Source organism: Sus scrofa, chromosome 8 (assembly GCF_000003025.6).
Source record: "Sus scrofa isolate TJ Tabasco breed Duroc chromosome 8, Sscrofa11.1, whole genome shotgun sequence".
NCBI lineage: Eukaryota > Metazoa > Chordata > Mammalia > Artiodactyla > Suidae > Sus > Sus scrofa.
In genome coordinates, this window is record NC_010450.4 from 35,192,509 (window position 1) to 35,220,275 (window position 27,767).

General features: G+C 35.4%; 1 protein-coding gene across 4 annotated transcripts; it reads right to left on the reverse strand.

The window, feature by feature from the left end:
* GNPDA2 (glucosamine-6-phosphate deaminase 2) lies at positions 1–27,019 on the reverse strand. Of its 4 annotated transcripts, XR_002346624.1 has the most exons (8): positions 26,864–26,974; positions 23,537–23,698; positions 18,969–19,070; positions 17,740–17,922; positions 15,166–15,229; positions 11,800–11,984; positions 8,211–8,385; positions 1–2,230 (listed from the first exon to the last, which is right to left on the reverse strand). XR_002346624.1 is itself a non-coding variant. In XM_003128949.5 (7 exons), the coding sequence occupies exons 2-7, from the start codon at positions 23,658–23,660 to the stop codon at positions 2,169–2,171; spliced, it is 831 nt and encodes a 276-aa protein (XP_003128997.3). In that variant the 5' UTR covers positions 23,661–23,678; positions 26,864–27,019; the 3' UTR covers positions 1–2,168. The 4 variants fall into 4 exon arrangements, 3 of the variants coding, with proteins under 3 accessions (XP_003128997.3, XP_003128996.1, XP_013834096.1); XM_003128949.5 differs by lacking the exon at positions 15,166–15,229 and having other exon boundaries at positions 23,537–23,678; positions 26,864–27,019; XM_003128948.4 differs by lacking the exon at positions 15,166–15,229 and having other exon boundaries at positions 26,864–27,013.

Here is a 27,767-nt window from a genome sequence, read left to right on the forward strand (position 1 = left end):
TTTTTTTTTTTTTTTTCCCAGCATACTCCTAAGTTCTCTCCCCTGGCCACTCTCTGAACATGATTTCAAGTTGTGTGTCCCCCAGAGGACCTTATATTATGAAGATTTGGGGGTACATTAAGATAATGTAAACTATTAGAATAGCCACCATTTATTGAATTTACTACTGTTGACAGGTAGGATTCAAACAGTGGTTTCTTTCTGCTACAGTGCTTTCTTTCCTTTTGTGGAGATATCTTCAGTAAGCTTGTTTCTTTGCTTAACAGGACAGCTTAGTTCCTGAGTTAGCGTGCCAGAGTGGCCAGAAAGCATTTTGGTGTGGACCTAGAGAACATGGACTCCACAGTGAAGAAAACGAGATCTTTCAGACTTTGTTTCAGCTAGCACATTTAAACCATAGAAATAACAGCTGAACCGTGCACCAAAACAGTTTAGCTTTTTCACTGACACTGTGACCTTCTAATGTAGTCTGCAATAATCAATACTTTATTATCAGTTATAAGACTGGGAGATGATACTGATTTCACTGGTTATTCAAAAACCATTTATAATACTTAAGGCTCTTAGAACTTTATTATCTAGAATTAAAGCAGTATATTTTATCCTATTACTTTTACTTATTTTTATTATTTTTTAAATTTGGTTGCTATTTAAGTATTTTAAGGAATGTAACTGCAAACACATTTCAATTACATAAGCAGTTAAGCAGGTATATAAGTGATGCTTCTACTAGTTGGACTTAAAAGAAACAAAAGATACAGAGGAAAAGGAACATTTTTTTTTTTTACTCCCCAAGGAGCAGAACTAAGAAATAATAGGCAGAGACATTGTCTTTTAACTTAAGTCTTCTAATTGGATGATGACAGCAAATAAAAAGTAAAGGCAGGCTCATAGCTACTATTAACTGTTAGAATCTTTCAGATGCATGTGTTCACTTTCACTTCTAGAAATAAAATTTAGTAACTTTTGCTTATTATAAGCTTTATTTGAGTTAAAGATAGAAAACAAGGGAGTTCCCGTTGTGGCTCAGTGGAAACAAATCTGACTAGGAACCATGAGGTTGCAGGTTCAATCCCTGGCCTTGCTCAGTGGGTTAAGGATAAGGCTTTGCCCTGAGCTGTGGTTGTAGGTCGCAGACACAGCTCGGATCTGGCCTTGCTGTGGCTGTGGTGTGGGCTGGCAGCTGTAGCTCCCGTTCAACCCCTAGCCTGGGAACCTCTGTATGCCATGGGTGTGGCCCTAAGAAGAAAAAAAAAGATAGAAAACAATATATTTTTATTTGCAATTTAATGATGCAAGTTGTTATGGCAATCTAGTTTACAGTAATTCCTTTTATATTATACTTCATCATATTATCCTTTTAAACATTATATGTAAGGAATAAAGCTAATCATTTATGAAGTTTAACAATAATCAGAAAATTTACTTCAAAAAATCTTCCTTAAGTGTGTTACTAGGTATAAAGCTCATAATTGCCAAAATACTTATATGAGGTGCATGAACCCAAATCATTAAATAAAAATAAGAGCACATTTGTAAAAAAGTGCTATAGAAGAAGGTGCACAAAAACATGCACTTACACATACTTTTCAAAAGGGTGTAAACTGTATTGTTAGGCACAGCCATATCTTCATATTTTCTATATCAACGATTTATAGCAGGACTTTTGATGTCCAGATGCTACTGCAGGAAGATGACTAAGGCAACCACGTGCAGAAAGCTTGTGTGTGATGAAGAGAAAATATAAAGATAGCATTCCAGAAGCCTTGCAATGACAGTTGCTTGATACCTGAAAGGCTTGGAGTGTCTTCTGTATTTAAAAAAATTGAATCTAATAATGCCAATTTGAGTCATAGGAATGGTACTTGTAGAGAATCTTCACCTTTAAAATTACTTGAAATTTGTAAACAGGCAGACATTTCATTTCTGTGCTGTTTTATGTGGCTTCTGTAACAAACAGCTGATCAGTTGTGAGAGCCAGGTACTTCTCAACCCTAGTATAAAATGGATATTCTAAATATGGAATGTTTAACATATAGATATTAGACTTCAAAAAAAATGACAATATTCAAAAATTCCCCAAGTTTTTATCATATTGCATAGCTGAAAATTCATCTATAATATGAAAGTATACTGTTCATTCAAGCAGAATTTTGATCCAGTCTCCTTCAATTTCCTTCTTTCATACTGTATAGTGGATCCACAAGTTTATTGTGCACATGCATTAAACCTTAAAGAAAAAAAAGCACAGTTCTAGTTGTATTTCTAATTTTGAACTAAATCTCATTTACTGAAAAAAAAGAATAAGATACAAGTATCCTGCTTCCCCTCTAATATAAAATAGTTAAATTTACTGAAGAAATGCAAATAAAAATGTTTCAGAACATTTAGTTTTAACTACTTTAGGAAGTATCAGTTATTTATGAGACTGTGGTACTAATTATGCCTAAAAGTCTGGTATTTTTTTGTTTGTTTATGTATTTTCATCTTCCTCCAACTCCCATCCCATATCCATGACATGCAGAAGTTCCCTATAGCAGTGACAGTGCCAGATCCTTAACCTGCTGAGCCATCAGCGAACTCCCTGAAAGTCTGTTGCATCTGACTTTGGCAGATAATCCACCAGACTCCCAACAAGGGACTCAGAACTACTGTTAGACTAGTTCTCCAACATACTACCTTATACATTCACCTGGAAAATTATTTTCCACTATTCTGACGTGAGTATTTACAACAGAGGTTGTTTACAAGCCACATAGGGAGTTTACTAAAACAAGTAGATAACCTATGTAAAATACTGATTTCCAAGTAAATTTTCATTTCATCTTATAATTGGTATGCTTGTAAATTGTCCTTACTAAAGCCTCTTAGGAAATATCTTCTAGTTACTCATGCCTTAATGCATATGTATTGTATTTCTTTGGGGGGGAGAATCGTCCCAATTAATGAACTAGATTTTATATTTTGGAGGTTAAAAAAGTTCACTTTACCAGGTTGTTAAGAACATGGAGGCTAGGGAAAGGGATTCATAACGTGGTTTTCTTAGGAAATGGGATTAATGGATTGAGGAGACCGGGTACGTGTTAGTAAGAAGGTGTTTTATCAGAAAGGCTGAAGAAGGGTTCTGAAATCCAAACTGTAACAAGACCCCCTTTTAAGAGGTAAGTAAAGGGACATGCAAAGAACACTAAAGTGTATCTGTAGCAGGAGAAAAAACCAAGAGTGGAACAGTCTTGAGGGGAAAGAGAAATATTCACTAGTGTAATTGAAAGGATTCTAACTATTCAATAGCCTACTTCAGTGTCTTGATTAGCACTTCAGACTTATTAACAAGGTTCAGATCCATATTTCCCCTCTAAACCATTTCTTTAAAAATCTTGGTATGTGGTGTTACCCTTCAATGAACTGCTAAAGCCAGACATCTAAAATTCTGTAAATTTTTTTTTCTTTTTTAATTCAGCAGCACTGGTTGGCACTACTTTCAAAATATATCCCAAGTTAGCTACAGGTCTTCATCTCCACAGCTACTGTCCTAGTCAAAGCCACTTTCATCGCTAATCTGACTACCAACTCAACACTCTACTTTCATCATTTTTCTCTGTTCCGTCATATAGTTTTCGCACAGCAGGCACTATGGGTTGTTTTTTTTTGTTTGTTTTTTAAAAGACAGAAACTAGATTATAACATTTCCCTACTTAAAATTCTTGAATTGCTCCAGTTACTTAGAAAATAATTTAGGTTTTATTCTACTGTCTTTGTTTATCCTTCTGAACTGACATCCTCTCACTTTCCCAGTATTCCCTTTTGTTACACTCAACCTTGGCTTTGTTGCCAATAACTCAGAAAGACTAAGCCTGTTTCCAGTACAGGGTCCTTACACTTGATATCTCATTCAATCTGGAATGCTCTTCTCCCTGAGCAAGGCATGATTATCTCCTTTTGCCTTATCAGGTCTCAACCCAAATGTCATCTTACAATGAATTACTATTTATCTTTCTTTAGAGCAATTTTCACTCTTAGAAAATATTTTTCCTCCCATGTTCCAGGTCTAGGACCTTATTAAGTTCACTGTTCTAAGTCCTGGGCCTATAAAGGTCATGACATGGTGGAAGAGCAATAAAAATTTTTTCAAAATCTGAAGGTTCAGAGAGATGGCCTCTAGCTTTTTTTTTTTTTTTAATTTAAAATGAATCTAGAATATATATTGTTAAAAAGGAGAACATGGAGACAGATTCTGTAATTCAAGATCCTTAAGACTGAAAAGCATCAAGGGCACTGGCAGAATGACTAGACATGAATGGATGCTTAATGATTAGTATAAGTTTAGGATCTTGGAGGTAGAACTGTGGAGGGACAGAAGTTAAGCCTTCCATGCAGCACGAGGGACAGAAGGGACAAAAGGTTAAAGTGAGTAATAGGAAGAGTTTGAAGACAGCAAAACAAGCACAACTAACCCGGTAAATGAAAGGGGTTTTGTATAAAAAGTACTAAACAGTCTAAAGGCACCTGATTGATTCTGCTTCCACCTCAGGTGTATGGCAGTCATTTAGCTATCTGGCCTTATTTATGAAATGGAGTAATAACCTCAGCTCAAAAATTCAAAATAGAAAGCAACTCACCCAAAATAGTGTATAAAAGTCTTACAAGGATGTTAGGTCTATATATATTAAATAATGTCATATTATCTCTAATACTTGAATGTTCTATAGTGACAGTTCCATAAAGATATACAATCCTCCCTTCCATGCTTACTAGTGGCTTTGAAGACAAAAAGCCAATGATAAAAATCCATGAATATGTAGACAAACCAACAAATACTTCATTCATTAGACTGTTTTATGCAAGCTATCCCTGAGGCTGGATTTGAAATACAGTGATTTACTGGCATTTGTTCTTTGCTGAAAAAATGTTAATACATAAAAATATTTTTCTCAAGGCTAATAACCCCTCTCCTCCAATACTTTTTTGGTGCTACTAAGGCTGCTGCTAATTACGTATCTTCATAGGGAAGAGACTAGCTCTTGGGTGTTCAAATGCAAGAATTCTAAGGGAAGCCAGGACAGAATGAATCTACAAGCCTTCTGTCTGTGAATATTCTCTGTGTTCTTCATAGAACCTAGTTTTAAACTGCACTGGCCCTTTTACATTTGGGCTATGTTCCAGTACTGAGATTCCCAAGGTTAAAAAGAAAATCCAAGGTACTATCATTATTTAAAAAGTTAAACATTCCATACTTAAACATAACAAAAGAGTTAAATTTTGAATGCAGGAAAAAATAGAGCAATAAATACTGAACCATTCTGACTTGCAAACTGATGACAATTAGATGTCTTCTTGGAAAGCAATCAAGTGTATCATGAACTCTTAAGTAGAGCTAGAGAAGGTTCAAGGAATTCTCAAATCTCTCCAGTTAATATACAAATGTGTGTGTACATATGTGTATACACACATGTGCATTTTTTGAAGACAGTCTGTTCACCAAATTCTCAAACTGGTCCATGACCCAAAAATGATGGAAGGCCACTGACACATCCTCATTTGCCTTTTTGTTCTTAATTTATACATTCCCTTTTGTTTTTAATGTATAAGCTAGCCCCACTGTATCAATATATTTTGTTCCCTATTCTACTGAGGAGCCTTTTCTGCTACCGTGTTAGCTCATCCTTACATCTGTGCTGTTGATTATGCTACTTCCTTCTAATCTAAATGGGATTCATCTTCCACAACTCTAGTCCCATCACCTCAAAGTTTTCTTCAACTACTACTATAAAAATCTCTCCTTTATTTAATATCCCTTGGACTTCACAATGATTTACATTAAATTTAGCATGTAAACTAAAATGATACCATCCATGTAGTGTGTTCATCCATCTACCTGCCTAATTACCTACAGTTTTCAAATGTCTGCAATGTACTACGTACGTACACCTTGACATGCTGAACTAATGCAGTGAACCAAAGCTAAAGTTCCTACCTCCATGAGCTACATTTTATTTTCTTAAATCACTTAATGAGCCACTTTTTATGAAGAATGCCAACTACTTTCAGGCAGGGATACCTCGTTTAACTAATACCACATAACACAATATACTGGAAGACACTGTAACCCATTTTCTTGGCTGATGACACTTATGTTGAAAACATAATTTACCTTTACCAAAAACAGTAATTTTTTATACTGCACAAGTTATCTACTAATGAAAAAAATTACCAATTTTTTTAACCAATGATCTCCAAACAGAACCAATCTTATTTAAAACAAGATTTAACTGAAAGGTTTAATCCATTTTCAACAACCAGTATGTAAGAAGCAGTGAAATGGAGATTGGAAAGACCTGAGAGAGCACAACAAAGACAACGGTAATCTCATCCATATGGTGTAGAAGAAGTCTTCTAGAGTATCAGCTCTTAGAGGATTATCTACTTGATATAATTCATCTATCATTTGTTTAAAGCTTTGGCCATGGAAGGAATAGATTAAGAGCTTAAAAATACATGACTTAAAACATTAGGATAAACATTAAAAATCCAGTTCCTTCGTAAAGTTTTTTAAAAAAATCAAGCCTTGGCTATAACCTATATTTAAGACAGAGCTAGTTCCAAACTAGAAATTATTTTGGAAATTTTAGTACTGCTTTTATATTTCAAATTACTAAGAAGCTAGCAGTTTTCAGTTTAATTTGGTGTATTTATGGCTTGCTGGAAACTTGTAATTTAACTAATAAAATTTGGAAGTAATCCAAGTATTTAAAAAGGAAACATTTAAGTAAAATATGATATGTATATTTTATAGCCATTAAAAATACTTTTGAAGAATAATAAAACGGGGAAATGCTCACAGTAGATAAGTGCAAATTCAGAACTCTATACATATGATCAAAATTTCATTTAAAATATTAGACTTTTTCACTATTTGTCAAACTTCATTTGTGTATCACCTTCAAAAATTTTTGATACACAAATATTTAAATGAACTACAAATTACTGGTTTCCTTTAAATCAACTTAAAATTTTCAAGTTATACACTATCTCATGAATATGAGATGTTAAAAACTCTAAGACACACTATTTAGTAGTACTATATTATGTACTACTAAGAAAAAACTGCTACCAGGTAAACTATGGTATGACACTAATTTTAAACATATCCCAATTTTATATGAGATAAATGTGAAAAAAGATGTCTTAGAGGTGGTAAAAATATGGTAATTTCTTTAGCTTTGTCAAATCAATGATATCCATGAAATACAGGTTTGATTGGTTCAGTACTTTTTTTCTAATATGCATTAAACACCTAGTTAGAGTAAAAAGATTAAAAATATATTTTCATTCACATAATGTTAGCAGTACACATACTAAATACTTTGTGAATTACTGACCTGTATGTATGACTGATTACATAATATTTTCATGTTAGCTACACAGATACACGTGTGCTCTTGTAAAGATTACCTATTTATACAATTTTTTTATGTGTGTTTATTTACATGTGAAGTTGACTCTTAGCCAGGGAATGGCTTGCAAACTTGAGTGTAGTCAAAAGTTTTCCTTGAAAATCTCTTATACAGCTATCACATCAAGTACATATGGTTTTATATGTATGTGTGTGTGTGTGTATAACCCAGTACAGTAAGGTTTAAAAATTACTGAACTAGACTACAGGAAGAAGCAAAAGGAAAATAAACATGCAGAAGTCTTGGCAATCAAACTCTTCCTTACTTGTAGAATTTACTCCATACTGTTTGACATTTAGTCATTACAAATTTAATACACGGGGATAACTATTTGAAATTGTGACAATTATATGAGAGAGTGGGCAACCCATCTTATGCCCTGATTTCATTCTAAATGTAGCTGGGGGCATGGGGTGGGACAGGTAAATAATAAAAAAAATTAAAAGGACATATACTAATTTCCTTTGGGGTTATTATTGTACACACAATATAAAAGTAAAATATTTTATTAAATTTTGGATTTCAAGAAACATCTTGTTTACTGAAAATATAGACTGAAGAGATTTTCTTCAAGAATAAACATTAGGAAACTACTTTGAAAGCTAGTATTCTCTGAAGTGAGACAGTTCTCTTCCTCAGCATAGTACTAGTTTTCAGTGGGCCACAATGCAAGATGTAACTCCACACCCAATTAAGTTTTATTGACATCTGCCATGAAACATTTTCACAGTCTGGTTTTGAAATTTCAGTGCTCACCTTTAAAGTATTTCACAGTTTTAACTCTTAATTCTAAAGTAGCATCTTCATCACATACAAAAATAGTTCGGGGATGCTGCTGGAAAGCTGAAACAGTCCACATGTGATTGACTCCTTCTTCTATTGCTTTGTAGAGAGCAAATGCTTTGTGTGCACCTGTTATAAGGATCATTACCTGAAAAAGCATGAATACTAACTGTTAATTCTTACAACTTGTTCCAAATGACTAAGCAGACCTATTTTTATTTTAAACACAGACTTTAGCACCAATATTTTCCTGTGGGTTAAAATAAATACCTCCATAGTTTAAGGTATTTATTTCTACTCTTTAAGGTAACAGGCAAGTACAAAGTGTATCTCTTCTTCTGGTTGAATAAAGTAAAACAGTATTTTGTCATGGAGTAGTACTGAATCATAATGCCTATGACAATTAAGATTAAAGACTGATGTGCAGAAGAGATCTGGGAGAATGAAGAAAAAGAAACTAAAGAGCTGTTTTGCAAAAGCAGTTACAGATCAAGAAAGAATTTCTATAACCAGGAATGATATACCAGTCTGCTCTAGTCCAGATAAGCAACAGACAGGAAAAGCAAAGGCTAAAATAATGGATATTTTAGAAGTAATCTAGGAAAAGGAGCCTGAAGACTGTTTCACTGCATGTGTGCGATCTAAAAGAGTTTTGAGACAAAACTAGATTTAAAGAAAGATTCAGAATCTACTTAACTGCAGGAACTGTCCTTTAAGCACTCACAATGGAAACCACCCTTATGTACAGAAAATCCAAGCTCCTGGTCCTAAAGCCCTAAACAGTGGATGAAATAATTTAAAGAACACGCAAATGTGAGTGTACAGATGTCTGAATGAATCTACCATTTTTGACAGTAAATCAATCCCATTTAACAAATTAGTTTATGTAATCAATCTTTCAGTATTTTTTCTCACTACAATAGTTAACTAAAAAATGAATGTTGAGGTGGTTGTAATTCTAAAATATCTGTAACAAATAAAAATTCTATCTTTCATATTTTATAACCAGACCTTATTAATGAAAGATTAATCTTAATTAAAGATTAATGAACCAGCTATTACTGTACTTCTTTTATATTAATTTTGAAGCTGTTTCTTAATATTAAAGCCCATGGATACATTAAGATATGTATGAATTTCTACTGTTTTTATTGATACTACTTTTTCTTACATATAGAAATCCAGGCTTAGTGAAGAATTAATATGCCATCACCTATAATTAAAAGCATTCTTTTTAAAATTAACAATGCTTAATATAATAAGGTAAGCACAACACTGATTAATGGATATATCAATTAGTTCTCCTTGCTGAAAATTAATATTTTTTTTTTCCTTAAGACTGATACATATGTCACAGAGGAGTTTTTTTAAAAAAACAACTAAGGAGTTCCCGTCGTGGCGCAGTGGATAACGAATCCGACTAGGAACCATGAGGTTGCGGGTTCGGTCCCTGCCCTTGCTCAGTGGGTTAACGATCCGGCGTTGCCGTGAGCTGTGGTGTAGGTTGCAGCCGCGGCTCGGATCCCGCGTTGCTGTGGCTCTGGTGTAGGCCGGTGGCTACAGCTCCGATTCAACCCCTAGCCTGGGAACCTCCATATGCCACGGGAGCGGCCCAAGAAATAGCAACAACAACAACAAAAGACAAAAAGACAAAAAAAAAAAAAAAAAAAAAAAACAACAACTAAACATTTAAGTTCTTTGCTCCATCCTGTCTTCTAATTCAGAATCTTTGGGGTCAGGGTCCCTTTAAGAGATTATCATGCAATCTGGCAGAAGTCCTCAATCTAGCACTTGAAAAGTCTCTAAAGCTACTTTAACACATACTACATTAAATGGGAATATGTAGTCACTGCTGATGATGGATATTTTCTAAGGTTTAATTTATTTTAGGAGCTCCGAAAAGTGATTTGAACTTAGCACTTTCCTTGATTTATTTCATTCAACTCCTCAAAACAATACCATGAGATAAACGCTATTCTTATTCATATTTTTCAGGTAGGGAACAGATATTCTACAACTTGCCCATGGTCTTGGTAAGGCTACTATATAAACAAGAAGTCTGATTCTAGCGTCCATATCCTTTCAACTACAATAAAACACATACAATCTTTAATTGAGAATTAAGAAGTATCTGGAAAAGAAGAAGTTGAAAAAAATACTCTCAGAATATAATCCGATGTGGGTAATATGTGATTAGTTCTACTCTGTTCCACTATTCTCAAAGACAGTATTCCTCATATCCTGAAAAAGTTCTAGAGCAGCTCCTCTCTGAAACCAAGTCTTAAAGATAAACCGAAAAGGGGACATTTCAGACAGTAATGGGGAGGTCAATTAAAAGCTAGAAGTTTGGTAAGGCTGGAGCATAGGTGACTGATTTGATGTGAAGAAACTGAGAATGACATATTTTTTGAGCTCAGATAATTTTCATGGAGAGTGCTGCTATTCACCAAGGGAGGGAAAGACAATTCTGATAGAAAAGAAGATTTAAATTTTGAATAGTTTAAGGAGTCAGGTGGATATATGAATTCCGAAGCTTCAGAAAAAAACTGGCTAAAGATACGTGTTGGTAGTTAGCACTGCATTCAGAAGAGTTGATCTTTTTAGAATAGTAATAAAAATACTGAGAACACTGCTCTAAAGTGTGAGTGCTACTGATGAGTTAATTTAAAAAACAAAAAAACAAAAATAAAAACACAAACAAGAAAAGGTAATGTATAAGACTGCCCAAAAGTATACAGGGTGAGTATACAGTGCTCGGATGAGAATTCAGAGAACAACATTCAAAAGTCAGATAGAAGAAGAGCCAGGGAAACAGTCTGGGAATGGCTGGAAAGAAAGAATAATGGTAGAGTTTTAAATGAGGGAAGAAATAGTTCATAGGAATAGATGATGAAAAGGAGGCTCAGTGGGATAAGATCTGTAGAAATGATGATGGTTTTAACAATAAAGAAATCTCTGGCCAACTGATCTGTAATAAAGGAGGCAAAACTACACAATGTGCAAAAGACAGCTTCTTTGTCAATTGGTGCTTGAAAAGGTGGACAGCTACATGTAAATCAATGAAGTTAGAACAAACTCTCACGCCATACACAAAAATAAAATCAGAATGGGAGTTCACTTGTGGTACAGCAGATTAAGGATCTGGCTTGTCACTGCAGTGGCTCTGGGTCGTGGGTTTGATCCCTGATCCAGGAATAAATACATGCTGCAGGCATAGCCCAAACAAACAAACAAACAAACAAAAAACCTCAAAATGGCTTAAAGACTTAAATATAAGACATAACATCATAAAACTCCTAGAAGAAAACATAGCCAAAACATTCTCTGACATAAATCCTTCCAATGTTTTCTTGGTCAGATGAAACAATGCCTCAAAAGAGATGGTGCATATTTTTTTAGTTTCCAACTTAAGACTTAATTTACTTGAATTCTAAAGATGGCAGTGAGACGGACAAATTACTGAAAGCTAGACAACAATTTATATTGCAAACAGGATACAACAATATCACTTACTCAACTCATAGACATCAAAGGAAAAACTTGAAAAAACTATAATTCTTACTTCTCTAGCATCCATCACAGTTCCCACACCAACTGTTAGAGCCATAGTTGGCACTTTTGATAAATCTCCATCAAAATATTTAGCATTTGCCAAAATAGTGTCCATTGCCAGAGTCTTTAATCTTGTCCTTGATACTAAACTGGATCCTGGCTCATTGAAAGCAATATGACCATCTGGACCAATTCCTTTCAAAAGAAATACATAGACACACATATATACATAAGTAAATAAGGTTTCTCACATAAAGTAAATTAAGGTTTCTCAAAGTTCAACATGATTTTTAGACCAAAGAAACAGTCGTAAATATGCTTACCTTGTTTTATTTCATAGCTGAATCTCTAATGCTGCAGTAAAATATTTGTTCCTGAATTTGACTCAAGTATTTCAATGTTTTCCATATGCACAGCATTGAGCTAGCATGAGTCTAACAGCAGCAAAATTAACTATCACTTGCTATTAGAATATTTTATACTTAAAGCATTTTCACATTTATCATCTCAAGAACAGATATATTTAACATTTTTCTGATGGAGTCAGAGTAGGCCTATCTATTTGTCTCATCTCTCCAACCTTTTTTTTTTTTTGTCTTTTTGTCTTTTGTCTTTTTTTGTTGTTGTTGTTGCTATTTCTTGGGCCGCTCCCGCGGCATATGGAGGTTCCCAGGCTAGGGGTTGAATCAGAGCTGTAGCCACCGGCCTACGCCAGAGCCACAGCAACGCGGGATCCGAGCCGCGTCTGCGACCTACACCACAGCTCACGGCAACGCCGGATCGTTAACCCACTGAGCAAGGGCAGGGACTGAACCCGCAACCTCATGGTTCCTAGTCGGATTCGTTAACCACTGTGCCACGACGGGAACTCCCCCCCCCCCAACCTTTTTTTTAAGCTTAAAAGGAAACTTTGCTGCTCAAGGATAATATTTGTTCAAGGTAATAATTTAGTAAATATTAAGACAAAACTCAATCTAAATCTTCTGATTCCCAACCCAGTGGTCTCTATATTCACATTTTAACTTGTCTGGTTATAATCTAGATGGGGCAACTATTGGACCTCCCTGTAGTATAGTTTCTGGACTATAACTACCGGACCTCCCTGTAGTATAGTTTCCTCCTTTTAAAAATGTCTAGATTGGATAAGGTATTATCTAAGGCAGTAGTTTTTTTTCAGACTTTTTGGACTGCAACTTACTACAAGAAATATATCTGACATTGCAATCTAGTACACATACAAATACAATTAAAACAAGAACTGCATGAACTAATACTTACCCGCACTAGGAGCCATTCAAGCTACTTTTGATTACATTCCATTTCATTAACAAAACATATAAAAGGATGCTGGAAGTGACTGACCACTCTGATTTAAAGACCTAATGATGTGTGATAATCACAATTTGACACACTGCTTTAAGGAGACCCCATGCCGGCTCTAGTATTCCAGGACTGCCTCTGAATTATAGAAGGTATATGACATTTCATATGTGAAAGAAACTGGAGGTAAATCTTTTTATAAAATCAAAAAATCTCTCTATGGCATAAGTAAATCAAGCTTTATATACATGGACCCTACTTGCTGGTCAGCTTTCTGGCAACTTCGGTCAAAAAACAAACTCAGGAGTTCTCTGGGTGAAAGTTTCTCTTGTACATATATATTATGCATATTTAATGATAGATATGTATATCTTATTGGCTCTTAACACACAATTCTAGGAAAATTTTCCCAGGCTACAATAAGGTAAAATATGACAAAAAGTAACCTGGTTTTGAAGGAAGAAAGAAGAAATGAAATCTTAGGAAGCAGATATGAACCACCAAAGCACAACAATCTAGGAGTTCTTTAAAAAGTACATAGAGTCAGACCTATACGTGGTTAATGTATGGTTTGTTTCCACTATTAAGTATGTAAGTTCTTTAAGTTTTAAATCATAGCTATGCATATTTCTCTGGATTTGTAATTCTATTCTTCTTTTTCTCTTAAGTATACATCTGCCCAGATATTCTGATTTATATTTCTCTATGGAGAAAAGGATGGAACCAAGAAAATAAGAGTTCCAGAAGTCCTCAAAGATCAATACTAGTGGTGTCACTGGTACAGCCAAGCTAAAATTATCAATCAGCAATGGTTCAGGATGGAGAAGGGTCAGTACATTCCCTTACTCACCATGAGTAACTAGCAAAAATTGAGCTTCCTCATAGAAAATTTGGTTTTTAAAATGTTCAGAATATTTTACGAAGCTTTATAAAATTTTCTTAAAAAATAACCACGAACTCTAAAAACTATGGTTAATTATCATTCAGCCTTTAAGTCTAGACTAAGATACCAGCACCTTTATGATAAAACACCCCTAAAACCTGAGTCTAGACTGTGTCTTTCCTCTGTCTATGGTAGTTCCGTGGGCTAGAATGTACTGCATGAGGGTAAGGACCTTCTCTGCTTCATTACTGTATCCTTACTATTTAGACAGCATGACACATAGAAGGCCCTCAATAAATAATGGCTGAATAAATGAATGAATGGGTAGTTGCTATTCTCTGTTATGTTTAATATAGCTTTTCCCTCCTTCTTCTACCCTGCTCTGTTCCCCTCACAACAGGGACTAGATAAACTGTAACACCCTATATCTCATCCCTTTTAGGCAGAACTGCTGTGATCTAGGGATTAATACCTGTCCCAAGCTGAAACATCAGAATTTTTCTCTAGAAATCTGAAACTTGACCAGGGATAGAGAAATAAAGCAGGCATTGAGAGCTGAGGCATTTGATGACAGCACTGCAGAGAAGGTCAGGTGAGTCCCTGCTTTGATGATCTGAGGCTCCTGGTTCTTATTCTAAAGACTTGTTTTTTTCAACTATTCTATCAATTCTGTGAGTTACCCCAGAATCATTCCAGTAAATTCACTTTGGAGCCCGTTGATAGATTACTGTTACTTACAAATCAAAGAATCTAATCATGTAACTAAAGTAGAGGGGTGAAATTTTCTCCAGTGTCTTCATTTATTTTTACCTTTTAAGTGCAAATTATCTTAAGATAATTTTAAAGTTAATAATGCTTTTAGAGTCTATTTATAGATCTCCATGTTTGTGTATTTTATTGCGGGGGGTAGATTAGGAATTGCATGATACATCTTACTCTTTCTCTCGACACTTTTGTCACTAAAGGAAGAACAAGAACTTCTGAGAGTAGGTATTTCCTCCCTTCTCCTCTCTACAGAGGGAAAGAAATCTCACTCCATTTCCCAGGAGTGAGCAATGGTGGATTAACACTCTTGAGCTCTTCTCTTGTCCTACTATTTCCAATTCAGACGGGAGGAGTAGGAAACCCCATTCTGGCCTCAAGCCCAACCTGCAATCTCTAATCCAACTTTACCTTTAATAAAGCTGATATTTTGATCCCATTTGGCTCAGTTCTTAGTGTTTTTATTAACCAAACCCTGGAACAAAAGAAGGGTAAGTGGTAAGACCCAGATACCAACCCTCATCTTGAAAATCCAGTGACAACAACCTAGATCAACAAAGGCAAAGAATCAAGTGAGATTCTTTCATGAGTACACATCAAATAATAGAGTACCCAGAACAGGAAAAAGGTCAAAGAAAATACATAAGCCGACTCTTCATTCCCTATATACAATTACATGTCCTTGGGTGATAAATATGAACTGCCAGACCCTGGATTATCCTATAACTAAGTGAATGAGTTGATGGAAGAGGAAAAGAAATCCTCTTAAATTTTTTGCAAGGGGAGAATTAAAGGAAGTTTAAGACAAAAACTGGTTAAAAAACAAATTTCTTTTTAGTAGTAAGAGTAAGTGGTAAACCAATAATGATGTTTTTGTTCCTTTAGTTTCAAAGGGAGAGCTAAGGTGGGTTACTGTGAGGAAATGCACCAAACATTTTTAGCTAAAAAGAAACAAGAAAACTATGGGGAAAGAAAATTCTACTAGAAATCTCTGAAAAGGGAGATTAAACCTTAAACATTACATAAAGCTAAAATGGGCAAAAGTAGGGAAAAGGACAAAATGGAGTTAAAGAGATCTAGGTTTTTTCCCCCCCAGTAAATTCTACTTCCTGGCATTGAGTGCCCAAGGGATTTGTCACGAGGATCCTTAGGTAAGTTCAATAAATTAACAGGAAAATGTAATTTCTCAAATAAATAGTAAAAAAAAAATTTATGTTATTTATGAAGACATTTTTTACTATTAAAGTTTTAATAACTGCCTTATCTTTTTGTGTAATGGTAAATGAGGACTGTATTTCTTGATATCACTAAGATAAACAGTTTAAGTATATTATTTTTCAGTAATTTACTTGCTTTTAGTGTAGACTTCAGAAAATCTAAAGAATGCACAGGTAGTGCACACCTTAAACATTTTAAATTTATCTACTGCCTTGGCCTTGATATTGGTAAATGCAAGTGGTAACTACCTTAGAATTAAGTCATATGGGCAAAACTGGAATGCAAATGGTATCTAGGAATACTGAAGGGATATTAGCAAGTTTTATTTAAAAAAAGATACTTTCTACTTTGAAAAGCAAAACAGTCTAACTTGTATTCTTGCTCAGAAAAAAAACATCCCATCTACTTAAAATAACTGACATTAGTTCTGCTGGGTAGAGATAACAAATTCCTCAAAGAGAAACTTTCAATCTTGCTGGATACCTTTAGAAGTAAATCAGTAAAACAACAGGACATTCAATGAACTAAGGAAAAATTACTTCACAATCTACCTCAGAGACAAAGATAAGAGCAGAGTAACACTTCATGGATTAACAACTACACACCAAGCACTGCACAGGGCATTTTGTACATGTTATAACAGTTAATTCTCATCCATTCTGAAATGGTTAATATAAATCCTATTTTACAATGACTTTATTATACTGAATTAATATAGTGAACTCAGGAAAGTTCCCAAGATCTTATAGATAGTAAGTGGCCAAAACAGGATGCTAATTTTTTTGTCTAACTGTAAAGCCTGGTTTTCCCCAAGGGCAACCAAAACACCTCAGCAATACCTGGCCACCTCAACTATGAATCAGCCTCAACACAACTCTATAGAAGATCCAATTCATATAATTTTGAACAGTCTTCTAATAAATTAATTATAAGATATATTTATATTTAATGGATCTATCTATCTATATCTAATGTTAATTTAGGGCTTTAGTATGTTTAGTTAAAAACTAAAGAAACTGGCAAAAAACAACTTTGGCTTCAGTTTATATGATGTACTATCAGATGCTTCATACTGATGACAGAAAATAATACTGTCATTACAAAGAAACTCTTTACCTCTTTTCAATGGCAGATCATAAATACAACATAAAAATCACATACATGTGTGTGTGTGCACGTGCAGACACATACGTATATTTCAAGTGGAATTTAGTTAACTAAACATTCATTTACTTTAGAGTTTATTAAGACAATTACAGAAATTAGTTTGTATGAACCACAGGCTAATGATAAATTAAATCTTACATTCTTAACTAATAACTTAATCCAATGAAGCAATTTAAATTATCAGTAGAGAAATGTTAAAATCCACCTGTTCTACATGCAAACTTTTATTAGAGATTTAGCATTATAATTTGATAAGAAAGCTGGGTTGGAGTTTTAAAGAAACAGTAAAAGAATAAGAGTATCATTTAGGAAAAACACATCACTCATTTTGTTAGAACTGGTAAACTGTCCATTTTAAAGAGATAACTAGAGTTATTTAGCAGGGATTAGGGTCTATTTCTCAAGGCATGATTTAAAAATTCCAACTTGTGACATTCAGGTTATTTCTTGATGAAAAGAAAGTAAAACAGAAATCAATATCTAAATAAATGAGTACTACAGTCACAGGTGTTCTTTCCATTACACAATGGTAATTTTTTTTTATTTAAAGCACCTAATCCAAATACTAACAAATGATCAATGACAAAATGTTTTCCATACCTCCAACAAAAAGATCAATTCCTCCAGCTTCCTTTATTTTCTTTTCAAATGATTCACATTCTGCTTGTAAATCTGTAGCATTCCCATCGAGGATATGAGCATTATTAGGATCTATATCAATATGCTTAAAAAAGTTATTCCACATGTAAGAATGGTAGCTTTCAGGATGATTTCTGGGAAGTCCTAAATACAGAGTTAATGAATAAAAATATACTATTTCCAGAAATTAATCTAAAGTTTACTTTTCTAATTAAGCTGTAATTGCCATTTAAAATATATAACCATTCTATACCATATTCAATTTAAAAGCATTTTTATATGGAATATATGCTTATTATGTTCCAGGTCATTATTTTAACCACCGTACATGTATGTATTAACCCAATTAATTTGTATGACATCTATGGAAATACTAACATCAATCTCATAGACAAACAGAGTCACAGAAAAGTTAAGTAACTTTCCCAGGGTCACAAAGCTCATAGAAGGGCTGGAACACAGAAGTTTAGTTCATGTGCTTTAAATCACTATCCTCCACTTCTCAAATACAAGATATTAACCAATAAAACTGATATATGTGTTAAACTCAACATAAATTGGCCATACAACTGAAATCTTGGTCCATGTTCTTCCACTGTTATTCCTATTTGCATGCAAGATAAATTATAACAGTTCTTTGGCAATCACTTAGGCTTCCATTAAAAATGTATTCCTACAAAATTTAAATTTTAACACAGAGTTTACATGTATCTCAAATCTTCCCAGTTAAGCAAGTTAACAATCAATAAATTATAAAGCTTCATGGCTACAATAGCCTTCTATTTGAAAAGCATTTTACTAATTACTTTTACATACACATTATTTAATTTAGCTCCACAAAAAACATTGGTTTTAACCTTGCCTTAAGAAAAGAAGAAAAAGCAAGAATGAGAAATGTAAATGAACTGGCTCAGAGTTGATAGAGCTCTGACTATTAACTGGCACAGCTGAAGATGAATGCAGATCTTCTGATTTCTAGTCCCACATTCCTTCCACTATGCCATGCTGTCATCACAAAAATACAGCATTTTTACATAAGCCTCCCAACCCCATCACAAGGTAGTACATTATACTCTAAAAATACATTCATAGTACCTTAAAAAATGTAAATATATTAATATTTTCAAAATATATTCATTTTATGTAAAATATAACATATGCAAGTAATACATTCAAATAACATAGCTTACCTACATATTCATCCATGTTAAAGGTCTTCACATATTTAAAAGAAAGATCTCCATTCTTGTGATATTCTATTAGTTTTTTATAACATCCTAAAGGTGTACTCCCTAAAACAGATAAAGATTATATTTGCTAATGTAATTTGAAAATCCAATTTTAAAAAAGTTTATATTAACCTTATTCTTACTTAATGGTATTCTGTCAATTATTAATTTAAATACATATTCAATTAACAAATAAATGTTGAATTAGTCTCTTTACAAGGTACCCTAAAATTTTATTAAACTAGAATTTGCTGAATAAAGTTGGGAATCTGACAAAATAATGTATAGTTTGGAAAATTATTCCTTTTTTTTGTCTTCTTATGGTCACACCTACAGCCTATGGAAGTTTCCAGGTTAGGGATCAAATCGGAGCTGCAGCAGCTGGCCTATGCCACAGCCACAGCATCTGCAACCTACACCATAGCTCATGGCAATGCTGGATCCTTAACCCACTGAGGAGGTCAGGGATTGAACCTGCAACCTCATGGATACTAGTCAGATTCATTTTAGCTGAGCCACTACAGGAACCCCTGAAAAATTTTTCTTGAGTTGTTGGATATTTGGAATTAATGTTGTATATTCTAGGACTAGAAACTCCTAGAGAGTACATTTGAATCAGAATAAACATCCCACCTTTAAAAAAATATTTAGAGAGGAATTTGTAGCATAAATGATAATATAAATAGGTCAAGTGATGACCATTAAATGAACCAAAAAGGGAACCAAAGCTAAATTTAAATATTGCCCCTACTTTCAAAACACACTGGCAAGGTTTGAGTGAGGAACACTTGTTTTTAACTGAAGCACCTGTTTCTCATTTTGTGTAACTGTCAGCATGTACCAGCTAAAATGTATGAAGTAAAATGATTTCTAAGAAATGGGATCTTAGCTTTGGGTACTTCATCTGAGTTCTTAATTTTATTATTTTATAAATGTGATTCTTTTATGTTTTATAAAATTAAGATCTATTTGAGAGTATAGTAGTGCTCCATGAAATACACAATAAAGATAAATTCATTTAGTCACGTGAGGATGGCCTCCCCTTGTTTTTAAATTTGCTGTATTTTCTCATTTTAACTATAAATTTGAAGACTAGACTAAGCACATTCTTACAGCAAGCAATTTGGCCCACTCAATCCTGGTTGCAATATTGATTCCTAGTCCACCTACCCTCACAAAACACCTGCACACAAAATTTTTACTCAAGAGGCAGGGGGAAGTATGGCAGAACCAAACACTTTCTGGGGAAAAAAAATACAGAGCCAATTCTGGAGTAGTAAAAAGACTGCCTCTTGTTTAAGATGACAGAATACAAGTGGCTATAAATAATAAATATCACATAGACAGGTTCAGGGAAGAGAAGACTAATAGGTTTTCTTAAAGTTAACCTTACATATTGTTTTAAATTGTCATTAATAATTTAAATTTATGTAGTTAAACTTTACAATTCCTTCTCAAAGAACTACAGCCCACTAACATGAAACCTGGCTAAAAGATGGATAAATACGCTTTTCCTTTTTCCTTTCTAGAAACATAAGAAACTTTCTTATGTCTATCTTTCAATGCCAAGAGAATAGTTATAGGACTCCCTCCTTAATTTAAGGACATATGAATTTATTTATTTATTTATTTTATTTATTTATTTATTTTTAATCTTTTTGCTATTTCTTGGGCCGCTCCTGCGGCATATGGAGGTTCCCAGGCTACGGGTCGAATCGGAGCTGTAGCCACTGGCCTACGCCAGAGCCACAGCAACGCGGGATCCGAGCCGCGTCTGCGACCTACACCACAGCTCACGGCAACGCCGGATCATTAACCCACTGAGCAAGGGCAGGGACCGAACCCGCAACCTCATGGTTCCTAGTCAGATTCGTTAACCACTGCGCCACGACAGGAACTCCAGGACATATGAATTTAAAAAGGAAGAAGTTCTCACAATGGTGATGACCAAAAAAAACACATTCATTTTCTACTTTTTAATCAAAGTGACTGAAGAAAAAAAACAATGAAAGATATAGTACAGGGTGAACTGGTTAAAGAAACTTCATTCTAATATATTTACTTTGCAATACTCATTTACTAACATAACTAATTTAGCAAGTGCTTGCTATGATTAAGACTATACCCTAGAAGAACTCATAATACAGAGATAGGCAAGTACAATATAACCATAACACAAGGGAAAATATTATGAATAACCTATAAGAAGTACAGAGAACTATGTGGTGAATCAAAGAAGAAAAGACTATAGTCTTGTTTGCTGGAGAAAGGATCAAAGATGGTAGTTCAACTCTGTCTTTGAAAAAGGCATGAAATTCCCACAATCTAAGAATGGGGTAAGTTTTAACTGAAAACAGAAAAAAAAGGGGAGAAAGGTCAGAGATGACATTTATATACTTACCATCTGCTAGATGCTTTGCTGATGTTTCATATATTAGCTAATACAAATCTCCCAAGTTGGGAAATTGGCATTATATCCCCCATTTTGAAGAACTAGGTCAAAAAGGTTAAGGAATGTACCAATTATCACACACATGGCAGTGAAGCCAGAGATTCAAGAGCTTCTGCCTGGTCCGAGCTCATAAAGTTTTTCTTACACAGTATGCTAGCAATATGAGTGAAAAAAAAGCCAGCAGGTTCAGGCCTGTTCTTTGAACCACAAGCAGTCTAATTTGCCTCTCATGAATCAGTGTAGTGGAATGGTGGAAATAATTCCGGAAGGCAGGTCAGGCCCACAGCACGCAGACCCTCAAATGTCATGCTTGTCAACATCGACAAATACATACTGAAGAGATATTCCCCAGAACTGGGCTTGGAGGGGCATAATTACAACACTGCATGTTATTTACAATTATAGAAATGTATGTTCAAATTTCAAAAGCACAGGATTAAGAACGGGACATGATTTAATACCGTCATCACTCAATGAAGGAGAAAAGTGGAAAACATCAACAAAGGTTTTAAAGAAATACACCCTTGTCAGGTATATCATTACAGTTATACTATCCAAAATAAAGCAAGAGTATATATCTAAATATACAAAAACATGTTTAGCACTACTGGCATTTATGACTGTGAAACCTTTCTACCCCACACTCAAATTATGGTTTATTTCTTCAAAATTAAAACAGTGATTAAGGCAGCTAGTCTGAGCACAGCCCAGGTTTACAGTGTGCAGAAGCCATGTTGAACCACTGAGGCTCACACATCAGGACAGTGTGTGCTGAGGGGGCCCATTTCTGGAACTTAAAAAAAAAATCCCTCTTTGCCATTCTCACCAACATCTACTGCTTTGGACCAAAAAACAAAAAGCAAAACAACAAACAAAAAAAATCAATCTGGTGAGCTAAAGAGAACCTTTCATGGAAACTATGTAAATAAAAAAATTATGATCGTAGCTTTATGTAGTTAGCATGTATGGGGGAGGAACAAGAGGAGAAAATACTGTTTAAATAAAACACACTTATGAGAACCTTAAATTTATATATACAGTTTTACAGCATACAAGAGACTTGCTCTTATTTGAGTCTCAAAACAGCATTTGTGAGCTATTTAATTTCCTTATCTTCCTTGATGGTAAAGAAACCAAGAATTGGGGTGTAGAATAAATGCCCCGCAGTCACCAACAAAATAACTGCTCTGATTCCACGTCCAATAATAGTCTTTCCTGTAGAAGTCAACAATATTAAATAGATTACCAGGACATCAATGACACTACTTGGTCATTTAAAAAAAAAAAAAAACTTTAACAGAGAACTAAATCGAATAAAAGATATAATTAATGTTTATATTCATTCTGTCATGAAGACATCTTAGGCTTCAATTTTTCACTTATAATACTTCTAAAATAGAAAGAAAATGATCTCAGTAATAGCAAAGGACTAATAAGATAACATGAAGCATGTGAGGTTAAATTAAAGGGCAACAATACATACTTTAGGTACCTCTTAATGATCAATAAGAAGGCTAATCTAAGAAGCTGCATGAATAGTGAAAGCAACATCCCTAAATATAAACAAAAGACTATTAGACTATTACAAAAAGTACCCTGATCATTATTTGAGCTATTATTTGGCACTCTGGAGCAGTAGGTGAGACAAAATTTTAACAAATAGTAATGAAGTGTAGATATTAGATATGGCTGTGTTTGGCTTGGAGTTCCTGTCGTGGTTCAGCAGAAACGAAAACTGACTAGCATCCATGAGGATGCAGGTTTGATTCCTGGCCTTGCTCAGTGGGTTAAGGATCTGACATTGCCATGAATTGTGGTATAGGTCACAGACCCAGCTTGGATCTGGCGTTGCTGTGGCAGTGGTGTAGGCCAGCGGTTACAGCTTCAATTCGACTGGTAGCCTGGGAACCTCCATAATGTTGTGGGTGTGGCCCTAAAAAGACAATGTATCTGGCTTTATATACTAACATGTTAAATCAGTGATATGACAAGAAATAAACAGGGAACGTATTTTACTAAGGAAAATACCTAAATCCCACAACTTTGTTTATCTAACATGGAAAAAAGGGTGTATTACCTGTTGGTAATCCCAGCGTAAAATATCTGTCCTGTCCAGGTCTGAACTGAATGATGCGATTACAGATGTATTTGGCTGCCCATTCACTAGCCAAGTCATAGTTATCAAGAATTACAAGCCTCATTATGGTGATGCACAGCTTCTAGGAAAAGAAGTTCAAACCTGAGAAAAGTCCATCATAAGCACTTTAAGTAATTTATAGACAAACAGAAGTTTAATACATTGATGACTTTCAAAAGGACATTACCTAAGAAAGACATGCATGTATACAAATAAAAGCTGTATTTTTTAAACAGCTGTTCTCCTCTGACAGTGGGTTAGGTCATTTAAGTATTAATCTTTATAACAACCTTCTGAAGTAGATACAATGTCCAGTTTTAGATGAGGATTGAGACTGACAGTTTGACTGAGTTCACATAGTTACTAGTGACAAAGCCAAAATGTATCTTAAGACAAATTTACTATAAAGACATTACACTGCACTGTCTCAAGGGGATATTATATTAAGCAACATAAAACAAATCTAAAGGCAAAGCAGCACTCGTTTATTGATTTCAAGTTAATGGTAGTAATGATTACTCAGCAACTTTTGGGTCACTTACTAAAATCCAGAACTCTCCCAATGAATGATATAATAACCAAACCTCCCTTCTGTTTAATGGTGTTTTTATAAAAGTGATACCTGTACTTTACTCTGAAATAGTTCTCATTACTATTAGGTACACATCATTCTAGGTATCTAATATACACATATTAATAGGATGTATAGAAATAATTTCTAACAAGGATATCATAATAGACATGCTATTTTTAACAAAAAGTGAAACAAGTATTTCTGCATTCAACAGAAGCAAAAGAAAATAGACTAAGGAAACTGCTGATCTCTGGGGAAAAAAAAGAAATTCTTCACACAAAGCAATTTCAGTTCCTAAAAGGATATTCTAAGATTAAGAAAAAATATACTAATATTAAGGAATCAGTCATGTAAAAACTATGATTCCATTTTAGACCATGTGGATTGACCAACTAACAGGAAAGATGTGAAAATTGTATTCTTACAGTTCCACCGCCTGATTTCTGTGAGATTAGTTATTTTTATTTATTTATTTAGTCTTTTCAAGGGCCGCACCCAAGGCATATGGAGATTCCCGGTCTAGGGGTCTAATCGGAGCTGTAACTGCCAGCCTATGCCAGAGCCACAGCAATGCGGGATCCGAGCCATGTCTGCAACTTACACCACAGCTCACAGCAATGCTGGATCCTTAACCCACTGAGCGAGGCCAGGGATTGAACCCTAAACCTCATGGTTCCTAGTCGGATTCGTTAACCACTGAGCCATGATGGGAACTCCAGATTCATTATTTTTATATTGTCAAGATTTATAACATTTACACTATGCTCTACAACCATAATTTCCAGATTTTTCTTAGTTTTATATTTAAATGGATCCATTACCTACACCAATCCTTTTACAAATGGCTTCAGCAGTCCTAAATTATGTACCCACAAACCTTACATACAGTAGTAAGTAAAATTCTTTACATTAATGGGAGTAGTATGTCTTATTACAATAAATACATGGAATCTAAATATGTCCTTAAGAACATAATGACTTAGAATTCTGGCCTAACAACCAAAACAATCACCATGATCTAGAATTCTGGCACAGTAAAAAGAGATAAACAGCATTTACAGACAGTAATATACATAATAAGTCACAAATCAGTCCAACAAATGGGCTTGACCTCCATTTAAATTCATTAATATTCTAATGCCAGAAATAATTTCAGAGTTACACCAAAGAATAAGAAACATTTCCTGGCTGTTTTGACCATCAAGAGATGTACTTATTTCTAATATGAGAACTGAGCAAAATGACTATGGATAAAAAGGGGAAAAAGAAATATAAAGTGAGGAGGAGAAAGATACTAAAGCCTTCCAAGTGTCTGTGTTTGGGACACGCTATTTCTTATCTCAGTTCAACACACTTAGAGCTTGTCCTGTTAAATGCCATGCACTAAGCTCTGTAGACACAAAAATGACTAAAATAAGGATCTTACTATCAAAGGCTTAGATTCATTTAATAGGCTTTGGGGTAGAACTTATCTTCATTTTTCAGATATAGAAAACTGCAACTCAGAAGTTTATTACTGAAGTATAAAGCTATTAAGCGGTGGAGGATCTATCTGACTGAAAGATATATGCTCCAAAAATGCCTTATAAAGAAGAACCATTTAGAATCCTTGTTAAAAAGATTCCCAGGGCCCTTCCCCTGGACATGATGTTTCAACAGTTCTGAAATAGGGTCCAGAGAATCTGGACCTTTACAAATACAAGTGATTCTTACAATCAGGATAAATTTGGAAAAGAACACCATATAAGATGAGTTCATTGCACAGAGGATCAAGAAACCTCTCAGACCAAGTACAGGCATGTTTTGTCCTCTTAAACTCTTCCCTGAGCTCACAGTTCACTTCCAAATTCCCAAATGAATCACTGCACCCAGAAGAAAGTAGAATGTTTTTGGAACATGTGTTTAAATTTTAAAATGTGTCTTTTGCCAAAATGTGGTTTTGCCAATCCTCAGAAGTCCAAACTGCTGTGGCCCTCGACCATTCTCTGATATCACGACCCAATAGCACTCAGAAAATGACACAGCGTCACCCTGCCCTCATATTCCTCTGGTGCTGATTCATTTGGGGTATGGATCCCTTGGAAAAAAGAGCCATGGAACACGAATCTGAGAACTCTAAAGCTGGATGGGAACTTCTAGATGACTTGAGTAACACAGCTATTTTAGAATCTATACTAGAATCTGGAATCAAGACTTCCAGAATCCCTGCTCTGAGCTTTTCCGAACACCACATCACAGCTGACCTGAAAAGACCTCTGAAGCCCGACCAGGAAGGGGGCCTGCAGGGCAGGGGTCTGGATCCCGACGAGGGCTAAGAAGCGGCAGAGAAGGCCGTGGTCCCTACCCAGAAGGCGGGGGCTGCAAACCCACACTGCCGGGCTGCCAGGCCCCCGTCTCTCCGCAAACCGTAACGAATACAAATGAGGATGACTATTAGGAATTTTTAAGAAGTGTCAGGAAAAGGCCGCCAAAGGGAGAGACGGCTATAGCCCTGTCCCAGAGACCCAGTTCGAAGAGCACACCCAGCCAAGTTGGAGGGGGGTAAGGCTGAGGACACCACGGCCCCCGCCTTGAGACTTCCCGGATCCTAATCCGCCCCGCGTCCCCATCTCAACATAAAGCCCTCCCACGGGGACGACGCCCAGCGGGGCCCCTAGCCGACTCCCCTTCTGGGTCCATCCCGGTGGACTCACCCGCCGACCCACTGACTCTCCCGACGCCGTAACAGGGGGAAGAACCAACACCCAGCCACTCTGGAACCAGCAGAGCCGGGCGTGGAGCGCGGAGCTCAAGGACCCGGATGTAAACCTGGCGCAGAAGGGACGGCGGCGCGGCCTGTGGGTGCTGCGCATGCGCGCGCTTCTTGCTTGCTAGGGATGAGCCGCGTAAAGGTCCTTGTGAGTTAAGCAATACAGGAAACCCTGCCTTAACGTGAGTCTCGAGATCCTGGGCCCTTGCCTCCACACTTTTTTTTTTTCATCCCTCAGAGGTTGAATTGCGATAGAGTCTTTGGGTTAATGAGATTTAGCATGTAGGACTGCAAGGCCCGTACATCAGCATTACTTTAGTTGCTGCTTATAATAGCAATATGAATTCTCTCTCTACTCCAAGCTGTTGAATGTCTCCTTTGCAAGCAGAGTGACAGCTAAGCGCTTTTTATCAATAAGCTCATCAAAGTCAAGTTTAACGTGCTGCAGAAGGGCAAACTGTGTACCATGGGAAACCTTGAAGTGGTTCAGAGGCGATTTTGATGAGATACGAACTTGTGCTGAGGTTGTAGGAAAGGGAAGCAGAATCAGCTTTGAACTGAGTATTGCAAATCTTTGTTCATGAGGGAAATGAGGAAGTTGTTAAGAAAGTATCAGTCACTCAAAGAAGTATCATGTGAGTCCCAATAGGAACATTTAGAATTCTGATAGGACCTATAATCTGACTACCTGCATGAGGTGACAGGCAAACTCGTTTCCTTGTACACTACAAAGTTAAGATAAATGTGTAACACTATGTCCCCAAATTCCTTAACTGAAGTTCTGCACCTGAGTTGTAAATCCAGCCAGCTTCTCTAAGTCAAATGAATCCCCCAACTTACATTTTTTA

Coding starts and splice junctions, on each gene's coding strand:
- GNPDA2 (XM_003128949.5), bottom strand. CDS start 23,660: ATGAGGCTTGTAATTCTTGATAACTATGACTTGGCTAGTGAATGGGCA. Junction 19,071..23,536: donor TACGCTGGGATTACCAACAG/GTAATACACCCT, acceptor TATCTGTTTTAG/GGAGTACACCTTTAGGATGT. Junction 17,923..18,968: donor TAACATGGATGAATATGTAG/GTAAGCTATGTT, acceptor CTCTGTATTTAG/GACTTCCCAGAAATCATCCT.